Here is a 19,005-nt window from a genome sequence, read left to right as displayed (position 1 = left end):
CTCTCTGTGCTCCACTGCAGCAGTTATGGAATAGGGAAAGATTAAGAGGTTTTACTTAAAAGTTGCCATTTCCTCTTCTGCACTCATCTTCTAACTTTGATTTTCTCACCAGTGTTATCATCCTGAAGCAACATTTTCTTATACTAACAATTACATTAATATTTATAAACGTAGATGATGTATATACATCATCAAAGTCAAGGGATTTTTGTTTCGGAATACCTCCAAGTAAGTCACGGATAATAGGTTAAATGTAGAAAAGAAGAAGACAAGCTGAGCAGCAGAAAACCTCAGTGACAAGGTCTGTACCTGCAGAGCTGTGTACTTCAGGAAATACTGGACAGGTTGCTCAAGTCTGGCAGGACCAGAGCTGCAGTGGGACTGAGGCTCTGGGCTCCGTGGTTCTGTCTTGCTTCTCCCCTCTTTCAGGGTTGTTCTTTTGCACTAAGCACCCCAAATTATTCTTCCACACACTCCTGTAGCATAGAGCTTGTATTAGGAGAAGTTGCTGGCTGTTACTGTCAAGCTGCAGGGCCTTTGCCTAAGAAGAAGAGCAAAGGTTAAGGCATCTTGTCCTAGTAAAACTACCCTAAAGTAGCACAAAATGAAAGCAAGTTTGCCTGGGTGCAGAGAACTGAGGGGCAACAAGAGTTTCAGGTGAACTTGAACTTAATACGAAAGAGAATTGAAAACCTCAACAGGAATGTGAGCTGCTGGATAAAGGCTGGTCGGTGGCCATAGAGAAAGTGCAGTGTGCATGTGCTTGGCTTGGGCACATCCCAGCAATTTCAGTATCTAACTAGGATTTGCATCCTTTGTCGCTGATGCACCCGTATGGGGGTGGTGTGGCAGTGAGCACAGAGCCCTGATGAGCTGCACTGACTGCAGCTGCCACGTGGTCCCTGCTGGTCCGGGCAGGTGACTCTGCGTATCTCATTATCTACTCCATCATCCTGTGTCATCTGTTAAGTTGAGTAGCAATTATTTTAATTTTCCTTCCCAGTGTTATTAAGGATATTGAATTATACTTGGCTGAGCTCAGGTCTTTACAGAACCTCATTAGAAATATCCCTTGTGAACAATGATTCTGCAATTATAATTCTTATTCTTATCAGCTAATTAGTTGTTAATCTTGTTAATAGGTGCCACATTGCTTTTTTATTAGGCTATTTTTAACAAAGCATTGCACGGTGCACAGTAACATGTTTTATAGAAGCTAAAGATAGCATGTCTGCATAGTTACCAATGATGTTTATAGTCAGATGTTGTTTGTTTTGAAATACCTGCTTCCATCCCATGGAAAGATGGACGTGAAGCATGCCACCATCTCCTGGCTGTCAGCTGCTCCATGACCTTGCCCACACCAAGGACCCACTTGCTGCATTACCCATGCACGGGACTTTCTGTTTGTCTTTTTTGAACCTGGCCAATTAGTTGCATTGCCTCTGAGCTCCTCTGGAGCTCTGTATGTCTAAAAGGCTGGGCTGGAGAAGAGAACTCACCTCACTGTTTTTTTCCACGTCCTTTTGGTGCAAATGACCCAGCCACATAGATCCAAATACATTAAATGCAAGCTGCTTACAATTCTGTTTAATTAATTCTATTAAGAATCACTGCTGCAAAATTATTTGTCCAGTACTTCCAAGAGAGAATGTGCTTCATTTCAGTGCTATGTCCTCTCTGGACTGGCAGCTGCTGATGGTCATTGCCATTACAGAGTTGTCCCGCATTACATCTTTTCCATTATGTGAGACAGCACCTAACTTCTCACTGTAAACATGCATCATTTCTTCTTAGTGGCCTCCTTGGTGTTCATCTAGTTTTATTGCTGGTACCTTCTGCTCTTCTCACCATGTTCTTATCAGATGTCTAAGCTACAGACTTTGACGTGAGGTTCATAATTTCCATTTCATGTACATCCTTCTACACTTCATACTTGTTGTTTAGAATAGAAAGTGCTGCATTTGGGAGACTTCAGTTTTCTCTGGTTTAGGGCTTTTGTGTGTATTACTGTGTATCCTGAATTGCTATAAGGGGAAAGTTGTTCTGGGCACGGCGTGGTTATCATTGGTGGTAATTTTGCATTATTGGATTCTACTGGAAACACAAAATGATGAAAGAATCCAGATTTTTTTCACCTGAAGCATTTTAGTGATACTTCATTGTCAGCTGTGGAAATGTGGAACAAGGGGAGAAGAATGGAGAGAGGTTCAAAGCAGGCCTGTGTGCTTAAGCAGGGACAATATTTACAGCGCTTTGCTTCCTCACTTAATGTAATTAGGGATTAGGAAGAGAAACCTGTATAATTACTGCTTCAATATGATTAACTGTACAAGTGTGGTAAAGCTGTTTGTCTCAATATATACCTGTGTATTGCTGCAAATAATTGTTATTATATTTTTTACGATGGAACAAAATGGGTGCTCAGGAAACCAACTGTTAAACAGCTCTTCTGAAGTGGTTCTTTCCTCGGAGGAACACCCTTTGTGTAGGGGGGAAAGCGCTCACAGCAGTTCAGAAAGAAGCTCTGAAAGAAGCTTCCTTAGAATGCTACAGCGTGTGGGAGTCTGTGTGTGTGTGGATGTGATGGTGCACATGGAATTACCACATATGTGACTTTTCCAGCTTCGGGATCTGCAGGAAAAGGAAGCCGCCCAGTGGACGTGGGGCCGGACTACAAACCCCCGCTCAGCGGTAGGTGTGATGTGTGTGGTGTTTCACAGTGACAGTACACTGTACACAGCCCTGGTCAGATCTGTTGCCATAACTTTTTTCTCTTTAAGACAAGAACTGCTCCCACTCATGAAATCGCATCAGACTTCTGTCATAGCACTGTTGCCCACTGTGTTTGGTATTTGGGAGAAATACCTTCACGGGCATTTGCATTTCAGTCTGACAGTGGATCTTGTTCTCTGTTTAGTTTTAAAGGGCTGCTGTACAAGTGTAAAACTAATTCAGCAAGAACATATCAGGAAGGAGAAAAATCATCTTAACCCCTTCTCCTGATCAGCGCTGTGTACTGTGGCAGCTCTGCCCTGCAGTAGCACTCATTAGCATTACATAAAGTGTGTTTTCCTTTAGAGGAGAGTGCTTGCAGTTGAATTCTGATCAGATTTGTGTGATTTCTGGGTCCAAAGGAATGCCCACAGTGGTTTAGTTCTAGCAAGGTCCCGTGTTTACTCCTTAGACTCTGAACTATTGGATTTCCTTATGGCAGTTGTTTGAGTAGGGGGAACTTGAAGTTTTACAGACTGTTAGCTGGAAATGAATCAGTTCAGTGCATTATAGGTGTAACAGTAGTACAGAAACACAAATTGTGAATGACAAATGAATAAGTAAGTGTTTCAACAGAATTCCATCTGTCTTACTCCACTCATCTTTTTCCCAGCCTGGATCAGTACCCTTGGCTTCTGATGGGGATCTTTTCCAAGCCTTAAGATAAATAACACCTCTCTCCCTGCTCCACAGGCAGTAATAGTCCCCATGGAAGTCCGACCTCTCCCTTGGATAGCAACATGCTTCTCGTCATCATAGTGTCTGTTGGGGTCATCACCATCGTGATAGTGGTGATCGTCGCTGTTTTCTGCACTCGTCGTACCACTTCTCACCAAAAAAAGTAAGCTTTCCGGGTGGCATTTGGACCCATCCGATATTTCTCCTTTCACTCTAGTTAATGCCTTTATGATGGTTTAGAATTTATTACTTTGAAGTCTAGTGGAGTGTAGAGACCATGTGCTGAGATCCAAATAATAATGCAGTGCTGGGACATGAGCTTGAGTTCTAAGTGTTCAGAAGATAATTTAGCTGTATTGGTGGGTGTTATTGTGGAGATGATGATGATGTTCTGCTTTTCCTACTCAGTGTTTCAGAGTTTACAGCCGTCAGAGGTTTACAAATCAGACAGTGGTTTTATACAGATCTGCACCTCTTTCTTTCTAGAGATAAATTGTTGTTTAAAATACTGGGATTATCTTGCATTCCTTTTTGAAAATCAGTGCTGTGTGTTTGCAAGTAATCACACCAAGCTTTGGTGGGTGTCCTGCTGGAAACTCAGACAGTCATCTGAGAGCTGGCATCTCTCGTTATGCAGCTTCCATTGCTGCTTGCACCAGGATCAGAAGCAGAGTCAGTTCAGACAGGGCAGCATGCTGGCCTGGCTCCTGTATTTCCAGCCCTGAGCATCCGCATAGAGCTGTGTGAGCTCAGCAGCTCAGGCACATTCTCACTTCTGTTCATAGCACGTATTTCACTGTGTGGAGCAGGTTTCCAAGCTATGCGTGGTAACATCTAATGCAATAACATCTAGATGGCTGGAATAGAATCTGAACCTGGTGTGGGATTCTGTAGAGAAATGCTCCAGAATCCTAAATATAGGTGTGTATCTGACTTCTGCCCTCATTTTAGAGACAGAAATGGTGCTGCCATTCACAGGCTCCTTGTCAAATGTGGACCAGGGAACCTCACACACGCTGTAGTTAGTTGTGTCTAATCTGAGCAGCAGTAAAATGAACACTCTTGTCATTAGTCTTCAGGTTAACCATGCTATTGGGGTAATGGGCTATTTCAGTGCTCTTGCAGTTATTGTTTGAGGTTGTTTGTAAGCCCTGGAGTACAGCACAGCGTGGTGTATGGGCATTTCATGCTTAGAATATTCCCTCAATAACTATAAGCACCAGAAACTTAATTGTTGTTAATGGAAGCTCAGACTGTAGAGCAATTTCTGCAGCATGCGGCACCATTTGAGACAAAATTCTGCATCAGAGTTGCTGTGCTCTGAGATGCCAGATGTGCTTATATGTAAAATTCAAAGCTTCCTGCCCAGTGGGTAGCTTTCGCTCAGCTGGATACAAGATCAGAGAGAAATCTCAATGAAAATTTGCCTTTTTCCACCAAGTGAAGGGAAACATACATCTAAGAACATGTTATTTGTTTTCCCTCCCAAGGAAACGAGCTGCCTGCAAATCAGTGAATGGGTCCCACAAGTACAAAGGGAATTCCAAAGATGTCAAACCTCCTGACCTTTGGATCCATCATGAAAGACTGGAGCTAAAACCTATTGATAAATCTCCAGATCCCAATCCAATCATGACAGATACCCCAATCCCTCGCAACTCCCAGGACATCACCCCAGTTGATAATTCCATGGACAGCAATATTCACCAAAGGCGGAACTCCTACAGAGGTGAGCCATCAGCAATTGCTTTGAGCCTGAGTGTTTGAAATTAAATATATTCTTCTGTATCTCGCAGAATCTCTTTATTGAAGTTTTCTAGGCCATCTGATTTTCTTTGTTCTTAATTTCCAAGCAGTTTATTTGCCTCGTGCTTAGTTTATAAGGCTCTCTGCAAAGGAAGTATCGTGTTTTAGTGAGAAAACTGAAGTGCAAGTGTTGGATTTTTCCTTTAGTAAAAACTGATTGCTCTTCAGAAGTTCATATAACAAGTGTGTGCAGTCAAGCACAGTTAGGTCTGTGTTTGCCTGATGGCCTTGAGAACCCTTCTAGTGCCCAGCAGGCTTTACATTAACTGTCTTCCTCCTGGTGAAGGATGGAGGAGCTGGTTTTGTCCATTGTGATTCACAGAACTGCTTACTAAAAGGAGAGCCCTCCTACGCACCCAGAAATAATGAGAGGAGGACTGAAATCGGTATGGCATCCCAGAAGTCTTGCTGCCATGGTAAATAACCTTCATTGTTCTTACACCAGGGCATGAGTCGGAGGACAGCATGTCCACGCTGGCAGGAAGAAGGGGGATGAGGCCCAAGATGATGATGCCTTTTGATTCTCAGCCCCCTCAGCGTAAGTCTACAGCCCACCTTGCTGCCTTGGAACTGGGAGCACCCAAACAAGCCGTGCTGATACGTATGCACACCCACCTGCACTAACTAACAGTCTTTCTACTTTGAATTTCCTAAGTAATTCTCCCATATCTGCAATGGAAATGGTTCAAAGAAAGCATCCCAAATCCCCTGTTGTGAAGGCAGTGTTTGAGTGAGCAGGTGGTGTGCTGCAAAAGGGGGATGAGTTAGGAATGTGTCCAGCAGTCTGTCTCAGCAGTGGCAATTGCAGGTGCTTTTTAGAGATGTGAGCCTGGCTGCTTTTTATAGTCCATCCCCTTTGTGTTCTGCCAGCTGTAACACAGGAGCTGTAGGGGGTTCATCACTGCTAAGAGTTTTGTCTAGTTACTGACCTGCTGAACAGGTCTAACCCCTTACTGCATTTGCTGTCTGCCTCTACTCTCCGATGGCAGCATGTTCCAGACATTCAAAACGTGATGTCTAATGTAGTTATTTGTATTGTCTTTTTTTACCAATCTCTTACTGGCTTCAGCAAGTGATTTTTGGTTCTAATATCAGGATTTGGTAGTGAATGCTGTGTACTCCTTAACCATTGCCTTTATGGGTAGGTCGGTCTCCACTGGATTCATCTCCCCCATTAGTCACCTTTTTCCCAGCCTTTCCAGCCTCTTTTCATGAGGCAGCTACTCCATCCCCTTGATCCCAGTCTTAAATACTTCTCTGATTGCTTCTGTGTCTGTGTCAGCAATACAGATAACTGATTAAAGCTGGTCCCATTAGCACTGGTACATGGTCAGTCTCTGCAGACTCTTCTGCATCTTGAAAATGTATGGAGTTAGTGGCAGCATCTTGACATTTTCACAGGAATCATGTTCACCATTTCCTAAATGGCTGTTTACCTGTACCTGCAGTGACCTTACTCTTGCACTGAAGCATCAAACATAACTGCCATCCCCAGTGCACAGACAGCTGAGTTCCTTGTGAAGTAGGTCTTGACCACTCTATAGTTTAGAGCCCACCTTCATGAGGCAAACAGAAATCAGTATGAATGTACACCAAAGCACAGTAGTAGTGACTCAGGAGCAGCTTCAGACATGACTCAGTCACCCAGTGAAGGAAGATGAGAACTCAGCAGTGTGTCACCACAGCTCAGTGCAAGATGTCCCTGCTGGTGAGCTAGTTCCATAATATACTGAGCAGAAGAAACAGCTTTGAGTTGCAACGCTGCTTTTTTTGGGGGGGTAGGGAGGAAAAAAGACACCAGAAGCCTCTGCAGTAGGTACAGTACTACTGCTCCACAGTGTGTCTGTTATGCTAACGTAGTAGAATGTGTTTCAATCACTGAGAGGGGCTGAGGCTTTTGGTCTGGCAGAGCAGACTTCTAAATGCGGAGGCTGTCTGGTGTTACTTCTAATTTCTCTGCTTCCCTATCAGTTAATGATCTGTTGAGCAGAAGTGCTAACTTGTGTTTCAACAAAAGTCTTATTATGAAATGTTTTAAGCATGAGAGCATACCTCTGTTCGACAAATGATTAACTTCGAGATGAGAAGGGTCTTTGCTAAACCTCCCAACAGCTACACTGAAACTTGGGAGCTGAAATACATTTCAGGAGCAATATCTGCTTTTCTTTGTTTTGAAGCAAGTAGTCTGATGCTTCCTGTTTCCTCCTAGTTTTTCATGTATCAGGAAAAAGCAGAGGACAGAGTGATGCTGATCACCCTTATTCTGGTTTGTTTCTTCAAAGCTGGTCTGCTGTCAAAGATGGGTGTCTAACAAGGCGCATGGCAGCTGATGATTTCCACAATGTGTTCAGACTTGCGTGACCCCATAGAGATGCAGACTGCATGAAGTCTTCGTTTGCACTCCTCTGATATTGACAAGTGTGTTTTTCTCCAGATGAGATACAGCAATGGACGAACACATCAGAGTACACACAGCAGCCAGTGCTGAAGCGTGCTGCATAGAAGTAGCATAGTAATGTGTGCCTCATGCTATGTTAATTCAGTGAGAAAGACACTCGGCAGCTTACCTGATCAGCTCCACGTAGGATGGAAGATGTGCAGCTGACAGGCGTGATAGGAACAGTGGTGGCACGCATCTTATGAAGGCAGCGTATTCCAATTGCACTGCTTGATAGTATTCAAGCTGATATGATTAGGCTGACAGATACAGTTGTGGAGATGATTTTTTCCTTGCAGCACCAAACCTAGTTTTGACATCTTATTTTGATACCAGCTCTATTGAGTTCGCTTGAGAAGCGTATCTGTTTTCCCTGCCTTATAGGGTGCTGCTTTCCCAGAGAGGAGGAGGGATCTATAGACACAGCTTTCTCAGTGCAGCACGAGGCACTAAATGTCTGGGAGGAGAAGTAAGGCCTTCTGATGCCTCAGGGTTTGAAGTTGTTCTTGTGACTTCAGTATTATTTCCCGCTTACAAAAATTCTTATAGGTTTCTGCTCAGCGAAAGCATTAAGGAAATGAGTCCCTTTTAGATACTTCTGGCAGAAGCCATGCAGAAAACCCACACTCTGGTACATGAGGCCCTTCTCAGCAAGCAACGTAGGCAGGACCATTCCATGTGTTGTGTCTGCGGCTGCAGATGACTTCCCTCTGGTATTTTTTCTCCCCCCACTCCTGTGTTCAAACTTACCTCTTATACTAAATTAGGATAATTTAATGTTCAGTTTTATTATAACATGCAATAGTGCAATAGGAATGGTGCATGCGTGGCAGGTCGCTGCCTTCTACAACAGGAAGACAAAACTTCTGGAGGGATGTTAGGAAGCAGAGGCCTGTTTGTTTTTTAACTCACCACATTTCTTTGTCTGTTTCTTGGTATGAATTTTTTGCTTCATGAAGGTCTGTTGGCACAATGCACTCATTTTTTTGAGCTGAAGGCTACACAATTCATTGCAGAGTTGCTCTCAGCTAAGCTGGATGGCAGAGTGGGATGGTGCTCTTACCTTCCTGCGGTTCATTCTTCTCCCCCCATTGCTCACTGGATACTGCTGTGGATAGTATTTTAGGGCTACTGCAATCTTGTTTACACTTAATCACATGCCTTACAATGGATGTGCCTCCTACCTCGCCAACATGCAGGAGGATTCCTGGTGCCTCTGACAGCTGTCATCTCTGCCACGGCTCTTACGGATCACAGAGCTCTTATGGAGCATTCCTCCATTTGCCAGCTCCCTGCAAGACAACGCAGCATTTCAGTCTTCCTTGGAGCTGTTAGTGACAACACCTCATATTTCACTGTGGCTGTATCCCTTTGCAGCTCTTTCTCCAGGATTTAGATCTAGAACTGAGCACTCAGTATTCATGTAGTCATCTGCATTTACAGGAGGCTGATAATAGAGATGGCTTTCTGTTGGGCTGACATAACAGGAGGGAGAAATCCGTTGTTACCAATAGCTGAACTGTGTGCACATTGCTGCCTCTGATCAATTCACACATTGTGACAGGCTGGTTTCTAGGAAATGAGGGAGTCAGAGAGTTCAGATTTGTTTAGTTGGCCTTTAGTTCAAACTATATTCATCAGTGCAAGGAGTCTTAACCAGGCTCACCGTTACAATGACAGAATTGTTTGTGTCTATTCTAGAAAGTGCATTTCAAAGGCAGAACGTGTGGGGAATTTCCAGGAAATATTGAGAAGGAATGACCCAGCACAGCCATTTCTCCATGGTGCCGGTGGTAGCGCTGAAGTTCAGCCTTTCCCTTCTGTGTTCTGTGCTGAGGCTCTTTCTTTTCAATGATTTTAAGCAATCCAGTATTTGATGCATCCTAAGAATTAAACTGTGTGCACATTTCTCCTCCCACATGGGGAGTAGTTGGGCTTCGCTGTCACAGCAGGAGAGCCAGGGCAAAGGGTGGCTTACAGTAAGTATCAAATTCATCTGATTCAAACAGGAAAAATAAAGAAGGAAGGAGGAAAAAAAAAACCAAAAAGATGTTTTTGTTTAAGTGCATTGGAGCAGAGTTTTACTAATTATGTACAGAGGGATTGAATAGAGCCATGGGTATCTTCTCCTACGCTTATTTGTCTCACATTAATTAGTTAAGCAAAGATGCCATATTTAGTGTTGAGAAATTCAATGACAGACAAAAATTATTTTGGAATTGGAGCTTGTGTGTCTCCTGTAGTAAGTCTGACATTTACAGCATCGTGTGAAATATGTGCAAGTTCTAAAGGGAGCTGAACTTTGTTCTTCACAAGTGCAACAGAAAGCTCTTGGAAGATGCAGCCAAGAGGGATGCACTTGCTGTGCAGCAAAATGGAGGTGCTGCCTCAGGGGGGTTGTTCTTGTTGTGGTGGGAGCTGAAGCATAGAGCAGAGCTGGAAAACTGGCTTTGAAATGTTCTCTTGGTATCATGAATCTGCTGAGCTGTTGGCTCTTCTGTTCAGCGGTGCTGTGGGAGAAGGGAGGGATGTGGTGCATTTCAGTACACGTGCATGTCTGTCTGTACGTTAAGCATTTTTCTGTCTTGTGTTCATCCACAGCTGTGATTAGTGCCCATCCCATCCATTCACTCGATAACCCCCACCATCATTTCCACTCCGGCAGCCTCGCTTCTCCAACTCGCAGCTATCTCCATCACCAGGTCAGCCCGTGGCCGATGGGCACATCCTTGTCCCATTCAGACAGGGCCAATTCCACAGGTGAGATACAAACGTCCAGGCAGATTTTGATTGTTATGGAACAATGAGTGAAATGTGGCAATGGAGAGCTGAAATGGAGCTTGGTCAGCCTCTGCTGGGGCCTTACAGCAGGGAGTAAGGACCGGCCCAGCTGGTCTATTTCTTCTGCTGTATCTCTTCGTGCTGAATGACAATACAGTTGTGAGGTTTTAGATGGCAGCTGCAGATTCACATGGCACTGTATTTGTAGGTGACCCACAGCACGTGTTCTGGTTCATTGCCAAAGAAAGACAGGAATGGAGGAGAAGTCATTTCCCGTAGGGGCAGAGGGATGGGTTTAAGCACAGACACAGACAATATCCTTGTGTTAGATTGAGCCTTCTGCAACCAGCTTCATGTGTAGCTCAGGTATTGATCATTTCAATAGGAGATGATGTCCTTTGTAAAGGAAGTTTAATGTTCTGGACACACTTCAAACAGAAGGATTCCTTATTCTAAAACCTTCAGCCCTGGACTTTGAAACATCCATTTACATCCAGTTTGAACAACTCAATTTAAGAATAACTTTCCTAATTAGTTGTGCTTAAATGCAGGAGAGGACTAAAGTCCAGACTTTACTGAGATTCTGGTTAATCTGCCTGAAGCACAAAGAAAATTGTGGTGTTTCCTGCACAGGGCTTTTCAGGCTTGAAGCACAACCATTGCAATGGCCTTTGTAACATCTCCAGTGCTGTGAAAAATTCTGAAGCAACAGTGTAGGTAGAACACAAGTAGGTGACATCTGGAGTTGAAGTGAATTATGAGCTTCTCTAGTGGAAGGTCAGAATTTTAATTAAGATGCCAGAGCCAAGAGGGTTGTTTCCTGTTTCCTTATGAAGGCACAGTATGAGGATGCACTGTGCCAGCAGACAGTGTCTTAGAGGCAGAGGTCCCTTGCTCTGTTTGTACCTCTGAAGTGGCAGCGCTTGCTGTCTGGTTCTTGTCCTGCATGTGCTCCAAGTGGGCTCGCGGTGCCCTGAATTCATGATGCCATCTCATTGCCCTCTCAGCTCAGGGTGGAGGCTGCTGCCTGGGATTTCATTTTGGCTTTCAGGAAGTAAAGGGATTTAGAGTCCGTCAATCATCTTGGAAAGAAAACTGGCACTTCTGTGTGTATGTACCGCAGTGATACATGCATACACATACCTATGTAACAATTCCTGTACTGTGAAATACTGAAGTGTACAATGAGAAGGAAGATTTGAGTCCCACGTTGTGGTCCAAGGTGCCAACTGTGTCTAAAGGCACACAGCAGTTCGAGTGCAGAACTGGTTGGTACCTGTGGCCTCATTCTGTTTTCAGGCTTTTGTTGGTGGGCAGCTGTTGCAGTTCACCTTCAAACAGGACAGTTGCACGGAGCTGGTGGTTTGTGGTCGATTTGTGAGCTCGCTTAAAACAGCAGTCTTGGAAAAAGCACTAGTCAACACAGCACTGCTGCTTTGTTTCCATTTGACCACAGAGACCATTACTCTTCCAGAAAACAAACCACGTGTTTTGGTCTGTTGTAGAATCCGTTCGGAACACGCCGAGCTCTGACACCATGCCGGCCTCCTCATCCCAGCCGTGTGCAGACCACCAGGACCCCGACAGCGGCTCGGGTGCTTACCTGGGCAGTGCACAGGAGGAGGACGCAGCCCAGAGCCTGCCCACAGCTCATGTCCGTCCATCCCACCCCCTGAAGAGCTTTGCAGTGCCAGCAGTGCCAGCGGCTGGCTCTGCCTATGACCCCGCGCTGCCCAGCACCCCACTGCTGACCCAGCAAGGTGAGTGGGAATGGGCAGGGAAGGAAGAAGATGGAAGGGGATTGGAACGACAAAAGGGTCAGGGGTGTGAGGTAACGTAGAATTGGGCACTGAAGTAAATCCTTTCTATTCTCCTGAGAGCTTTCTGAATAGGCAGAGAACCGAGGCCTAATTGTGTAACAATTTCTTTTAAGCTCCCTCCCATCCAGTTCACTCGGTGAAAACTGCATCCATTGGGACTTTAGGAAGAACACGGCCTCCCATGCCTGTGGTGGTTCCCAGCGCCCCTGATGTGCAGGAGACCACCAGGATGCTCGAGGACTCGGAAAGCGTAAGTACCCTGACACTGCCAGCAGCTTCCTGGGGCCAACCTCTATCCGTGTGATAGCTGTAAACTTCAGCAGTGACTGCATGGACACTTCCAAAGGTAGAGGAGAATGAGACTTCTGGCTTGCACTGTCTGCCGTTGTACATAAACCCCCGTAAAAACATCATCTATCTATTGCAAATACCTTCTGTGCAAGGCTGTACATTCAGAGAATAAGCACAAGTAGTACTTTCTAAATCAGAAGGTTACCTGTGACCTCTACTCTTGTTTGCACTAAACAGATGCTGTGCTTCCATCAGTTCTGGACCACAGAGCCCACCAAGTCAAAACTGATAAATCTGCAGCAATATTTTGGCCATCCTGAGGCCATTAGCTGAAAACAGAGTAATGTTCTCTAAGATTTCCCTTATAATTTCTCTTCTCGTGCTCAGTGCTGCAGGTTTCTTTCTAGCCTATTGCAATTACAAGAAGAGAAGAGTGAAGCCTAGATCTGTCTGTAGCAGTTCTCTTGATTCTTTTCAGCACATAATGAAGCTTCAGTTTATGCCTTTGGCTTCCATTTGCAGGAGCTGTAGAAGTTCCCAGCACATCTGATTTTTGCCTGCTTTCATGTTGCAAGCAAGCATGCTGTGCATGGGTTCTCTTAAGGCCATGTAGCTGCTGCTTATGGTGCTGCATAGCTGCCAAAGCAACGAGTGTCATTGAAAACAAGGAACTAAGTATTAATGCCAAAATGCTCAAAGCCATCGTCACAAATATGTTTTTATAAAAGTATTCTGGGAAAAAATGCAACAGTTGAGCCTTGTTAAAAATATGCAGCTTTTAAGAAGGGAGGATGTTTGATCCGTCAGGCAAGAGCTATTTTCTTTTCAAAGTGCAAGCCAAGAAGTTGCTACATTAGCTGGTGTGTAACTGTTCAAATGATTTTTCTTCTTATTTATTCCCCTTTTCTCCCCTCTTTTATCATTCTGGTGTCTTTAATTCACCCTCTTGATTGTATTCCATAAGTGCTGGGATAGAGATGTATGCATGCTTGATATCGTGCATGTTTGCCCTTCTGTTGTCACTCCTACCTTATTTATTTAGGATTGATACCAAAATACTTGTTATTCATAAATAAGATTTATATTTTAAATATATTTATGCATAAATTTAGCCGCTTATAATTTGTACAGTATAAAGTCATCATGCATACTTTATGCTCACTAAAATAGGACTTGGAAAACATAGTTAGGATTAGAAGGTGAACCAAATGGATCGAGCTTTTAGAATCACAGAGAGACCTGGGTTGAAAAGGACCTCAGTGCTCATCTTGTTCCAACCCCCTGCTATCTGCAGGGTCACCAGTCACCAGCCCAGGCTGCCCAGAGCCACATCCAGCCTGGCCTTGAATGCCTGCAGGGATGGGGCATCCACAGCCTCCTTGGGCAACCTGTTCCAGTGCGTCACCACCCTCTGGGTGATAAAATCTTCTTCCTAAGGATCTTTTATGAGATCCTGAAGGAATGAATCCAATTCCATGTTTATTATTTCCAGCTCACTGATATTTATCACTGGCCAACAGTTGGCAAATAGCACTTTTGATACAGGACAGAGGTAAGGAGGAGTCTGGATTGCTTGGTAAGCTGAACATGCCGGCAGTGTTCATTTGTGTCAGTGAAATAAAAGGTTTGCAGCTGGAAGCCAAGGAAGGGATACCAGGTATGAGCAGTCCTCTCACTGGACAGCATTGTAGCACACAGGCAGCTGAGCAGTAGCTTTCATGTTAGACTCCATCCAGAAGGTCTCACAATGTGCCTCCAATGCACAAGAGCAGAAATGGTACATAGGAGCTGTGCTGCTCTGGGTTTGGCACTTGGGCACAGTAGCTTTGTCTGATAGTAAACTTAGGAGAGCTGCTCAGTGTAGCTGATGCTCAACAGTTGAGGCTCTACATGGAGTACTATCTACCAGCAAGTTAGTGATCTTTAAAAGGATTCTACACCTGTGATTCTTTCAACCTTTCCCTCCCACCCCTTCAATTAAGCTGGAATGATTTTTCCCAGTAACCTACTTAAGTACACATGCAGCCATTGCCTTGAAGCAGGAATTGATACCTGGAAAACAGAGAAGATGATCACCATCTCAACTAAACCATGAATCACTACTGCAAAAAGTTGCGTTTAGGATTTTTAAGTGTTGTTTCAAGGTATTAATTCCCATAATGCAATAAATCTGCTTATCTATGAGTCAGAGCCACAATCTCCACCAGCATCACTGAGCACTTCTTGCTGCTCCTTATGCCAAAGGAAGCAAAGCCCTGGCAGTAACTGTTTCCATCTCCCACAGAGCTATGAACCGGATGAGCTGACCAAAGAGATGGCCCACCTGGAAGGACTCATGAAGGACCTTAATGCCATCACTACAGCATGACCACCTTCACCAGGACATGACTCCAGATTGTTTCACAACTCTTGGGACTCAACCTTGGAACACAAGGAATTGTACAGTAAAAATAAAACAATACAGAAGAGGGACAGCACATTGAGAGCATCCCCAGGGGGCAGAGGAACCAACTGGTGCATTTGTGCTACAGCTGGTCGAAAAGAGACGACCTTCCCGGCCATCATCCTGTAACAAAGTCACACCAAGTTGAGTTCCATTTCCCTGCTGAGTCCATGCAGGATGGGACGTAGCAGGCTGAAATCTACCATCCAGACAAAAGGAAAGAGAGCGGACTTCATAAGGTTTTATTTCTGGTCAGGTTTAGTCTCAGTGGTGTGCTTGCCCTGCCTTTTCAGTGTTGGACATTCGCATTTATGTACAATTTTGTGTTTTTATTTTATCTTTTTCTTTTTTTAATAAAAAAATAATGTAATCAAAGGAAAAAAAAAAGGAGAAACTGTTGTTTTGCCCAGCCTGACATTTGACTGCTTCTATTGTGTATGAAAATTCATTGCCAGCGTGGGTTGTTTTGTTTTCTATCCTGCATATAATTACATCCCCTTCTGGCAGTTAATCCATGGCCTTTTGGGATGCTGCACTGGTATTTGTAAGCTTTTTTTTTTTATTATTATTATTATTATTTTTATATTATAATTATTAAAAGCCTGACTTTCTCCTCTCATCACTGTGAGATTACCAGTCTGTTTGAATCGAAATGTAATTTGAAAGGCTTGTTTGTTGCTTTTTGTGCAGTTTCAATATTTTGAGTGGGGAAAAGTAGATGGGGAGGGAAACCAGGGGGAGGTTTCGTTATTGTTGTTTTCCTGTCTTTCTACATTGACTTGAAAGACTGAAGAAAATGAAAGCATCTTCTGTAACGTCCTTCCTTGTAAACCCAGCATACTGTGTCTCTGGTTACTGAATTGCAGTGAGAATCTCATTTAGGAGCATTAAAAAAAAATTTCCTCCCATAAAGTAGGGTTCCTTACATTCAGCTGAACCTGCTGCTTGTTTTGGCGTTGTTAGGTTAAAGGCCACCTCATGAGAGCAGCTCTCTGGGTGCCAGGAGCTGCCTGGGCCTCTCCTAAACCAAAGGGTATCGTCCATCTTACCTTGTACTGCATCCACGGGACTCTTGAGCATTAAGTCCAACCCCAGTGCAGTTTCTCCATCCCAGGCCCTTTAAGACAAGGCTTCTCTTAAGGATTCTTGAGAGATGTAAGCACAGCAAAAATATATTAAGAAACAAAACACTTTTTGAACCATCTGAAAAGCAAAGGCAGTATTAGCAACTCAGTTGCTGTTCATATATCGGGCTGGAAAGGAAGGAAAATCAAAAGGGAAATCCATTGTGAGGGGAAGGAAAAGCTTCATCTATTTTCTCCTTATGTTCATGATTGCTTGGCTCTGCCAGCAAGAATGGCAGGAAAGGAGGGACTGTATCTTAGTAAGAAAGAAAATCAGAGAAATAAAACTCATCTGCCCCAGAATCTCTTAAGCATTTTCACTTTTCAGATGAACGGAAACCCAAAACTTACTGACAGAGAGAAGCTGTTGGATTTCCTTTGGAAGCTCAGCATTGCCCATAGAGGGAGCGCAGGTACCAGCAGGCACACACAGGCTGGGCACTTCCAGAGCCCACCGCTCCCAGGCCACCCCTGCTGGAACAGAATGAGCTGTTTGTTCAAGATTTAACAGGGCAAACCAACCAACCCTGATTGCTTCCCACCCTTCTAACTTAAGCTTGTGGCCCATATCCTTGGTGCCCATCACTGGGGAAAGAAGAAAAGCCAATGAATGGTCCCCAGAAAGCAGCAGGCCCTGGGCTGTGGTTTTACTTCCTTTCTCTGCCTGGACAATTTGTACTGTCATTTTTAGCACAGTTGCTGGGTTTATTTATTATTTGAGGGAAGGGAGGAAATCAAAGCATTGGAGCATCATGAGCCACCTGGAAAGCTGATGTTTGGACTTTTAATCAATACAATTCAGGGCAAAATAAGCTACAGAATACCTATTTAAATAACAGAACAGCATACCTTGTCCTGAAAGAAGGGTGGATGTTTTCCTTCACCTATTTTTTACCTATACCCAAAGAAATACCATCTTACACACACAGTATTCTTAGCTGGTGGGTCTTTGTGAATATTACTTATGTATAACACCATGAATGTTAATATTGTCATTGAATTCGGGGAGGGGGAATATTTTTAATGATTAAAACAACTGTTCAAAGTTGGTTTTTTAAGGTTAAACTGAAAGAAAACATTTATTCAATTCAGTGTACAATCTGTATTGCACTTTTTTCACATTTTAATGCTACGTTTTCTTACATATCCTGTGATTTTTCAATTTGGACATTGTGTATCCCTGTAGTGTCATAGTCGAGCTGTTGAGTGGCAGCTTCCCTCTGAGAGACGTGGGGAAGAAGCAAAACCTGTACATTGTTTTATGATTCTCATGTAGAATAATTTTAAGGACTGCTGTAGACATCTGCCTTCCTGTACAATCTTGTTTCGTTTTGTTTTTGCTTTTCTGTAGTATTTGCTGTATACTCTATGGCTTTTTTTGATAACTTCATGTTTATTATTTTGTATTGGACATCCAATACACTTTTTTTAATCCAATCAAACTCTGCTCTGTTTGAAGAGTTTCTATTCTCAGCCATTCCTCTACACCCCCTCATTAACATGGTGAGCATCACCTGCACTGTTTGGTGTGGGTGGTTGAATTACCTCCTCCCCCGGCACACAGAAAGCACCCTGACTAAGTCCAAAAGCTCAATAGCAACAATACCCCCCCCCCCCCCCCCCCCATGTAACAAGCAAACAGCAGAAGGAAGGATTTCAAGGCAGTGGAGGTACATTTCAGAGAACAAATAGACTTGATAAGCCAGTAAACCCCAGTGAAGTGATGCTATAATTTAAGTAGAACCCTCAAAATGCTGCAATATCCTCATTGTTACCTTCATGCTTAATTCGGACTTCTGACAAGACAGACAGCTTCCCCATTTCCCTTCACCCCGTGTTCCTGAGGGCATCAGACTGTTCCTCAATCCAACCTCTGCAAACAGGAATGCAACCTACTGCACTGCTTTGCTCCCCTGCTCCCTCCTCCTTATTTTGCAAGTCAAGTGCTTGCAAAATTCTAGTGAGAGAAGCACACGGAGCTCTCAGGATTCCATGGCCCTGCGACCAGAGAGTCCTCAGCAACACCAGAAGTGACAGGGTATGTGTAGAGGGGTGAAGAAAGTGGGAAGAAAGATGTTAGAGATTGGGTTGGGAGCATCAAGGCACAGCCAGGATGCAGGCACGGACAGGCAGCACTGCAGAGATACAACCTCTGCTTACTAACTTCAATTGAAAGCAATTCGGGCAGCACGCTCAGCTTGCTCTAATACGTGCGTAGCAGGTCAAGCCAGACAAAACGGTGCCGGCGAGGGACGGGTATCTCGTTTTAAGCCAGGCAGAAGTACAAGCAGGTTTAAGTTGCACCTTCTCGCAGTGCACGGCAGGGACGCTAGATGGCAGCGACGCCTTGTTGGTAAAGCGGAGCTGCAACGCAAAGCCCAACCTGCACCATTTTTGCATCTACCTGGAAAAGATTAATTTGTTTCTCTTCAGCCTCAGTTAGGGAGGCTGACATTAGCGACTCTTTTGTTCGCAGCAGCAGCATAGTAATGAACTCATGCAGCAAACTAATTCTTATTCATGCCTTGCTGTGTCCTTCCTTAATAGCATTTATGCTTCCAGCATAGGCACAAAGGTTTGACTTACAGCAGCTCCAGCACTTCAGATAAATTGGTACAACACTTGCAGGCTTTTCCTAGTAAGAGCAGCTTCCCATCTCCAGACAGGATTGAGACTGGGTTTAACAGCAAATCACTGCTCATCTCCAATAAGATGTTACTATGAAGTTATAATTTAAACTAATCTGTCTTTGCCAAAAAGGTCAAACCAATGCAGCTTCTCCCCTCATCCAGGCTTCATGCAGGTAATGGCTGCCCTTACTATACATAGAAAGCGTGACTGTGGGAGGGG

At 44.1% G+C, this 19,005-nt stretch overlaps 1 protein-coding gene across 12 annotated transcripts in view; it reads left to right on the top strand.

The window, feature by feature from the left end:
• The window catches only part of NEO1 (neogenin 1), a 165,744-nt gene extending 148,147 nt beyond the window's left edge, over positions 1 to 17,597 (top strand). For 8 of the 12 annotated variants that reach the window (XM_085515955.1, XM_085515954.1, XM_015872358.2 and 5 more), the window contains 8 exons: positions 2,626 to 2,694; positions 3,469 to 3,616; positions 4,944 to 5,182; positions 5,705 to 5,797; positions 10,298 to 10,456; positions 11,983 to 12,237; positions 12,411 to 12,547; positions 14,873 to 17,597. In XM_085515955.1, the coding sequence (XP_085372081.1) occupies positions 2,626 to 2,694; positions 3,469 to 3,616; positions 4,944 to 5,182; positions 5,705 to 5,797; positions 10,298 to 10,456; positions 11,983 to 12,237; positions 12,411 to 12,547; positions 14,873 to 14,956 (1,184 nt within the window). In that variant the 3' untranslated portion in view covers positions 14,957 to 17,597. The remainder of the gene's footprint in view (positions 1 to 2,625; positions 2,695 to 3,468; positions 3,617 to 4,943; positions 5,183 to 5,704; positions 5,798 to 10,297; positions 10,457 to 11,982; positions 12,238 to 12,410; positions 12,548 to 14,872) is intronic. The other 4 variants (XM_015872360.3, XM_085515957.1, XM_085515956.1 and 1 more) reach the window with 1 other exon arrangement.
• Positions 17,598 to 19,005: the final 1,408 nt, after the last annotated feature.

The sequence above is a fragment of the Coturnix japonica genome, chromosome 14 (assembly GCF_054131305.1).
Source record: "Coturnix japonica strain WE chromosome 14, WE-NBRP24, whole genome shotgun sequence".
Lineage (NCBI taxonomy): Eukaryota > Metazoa > Chordata > Aves > Galliformes > Phasianidae > Coturnix > Coturnix japonica.
This window is presented reverse-complemented; position numbering and strand designations above follow the sequence as displayed.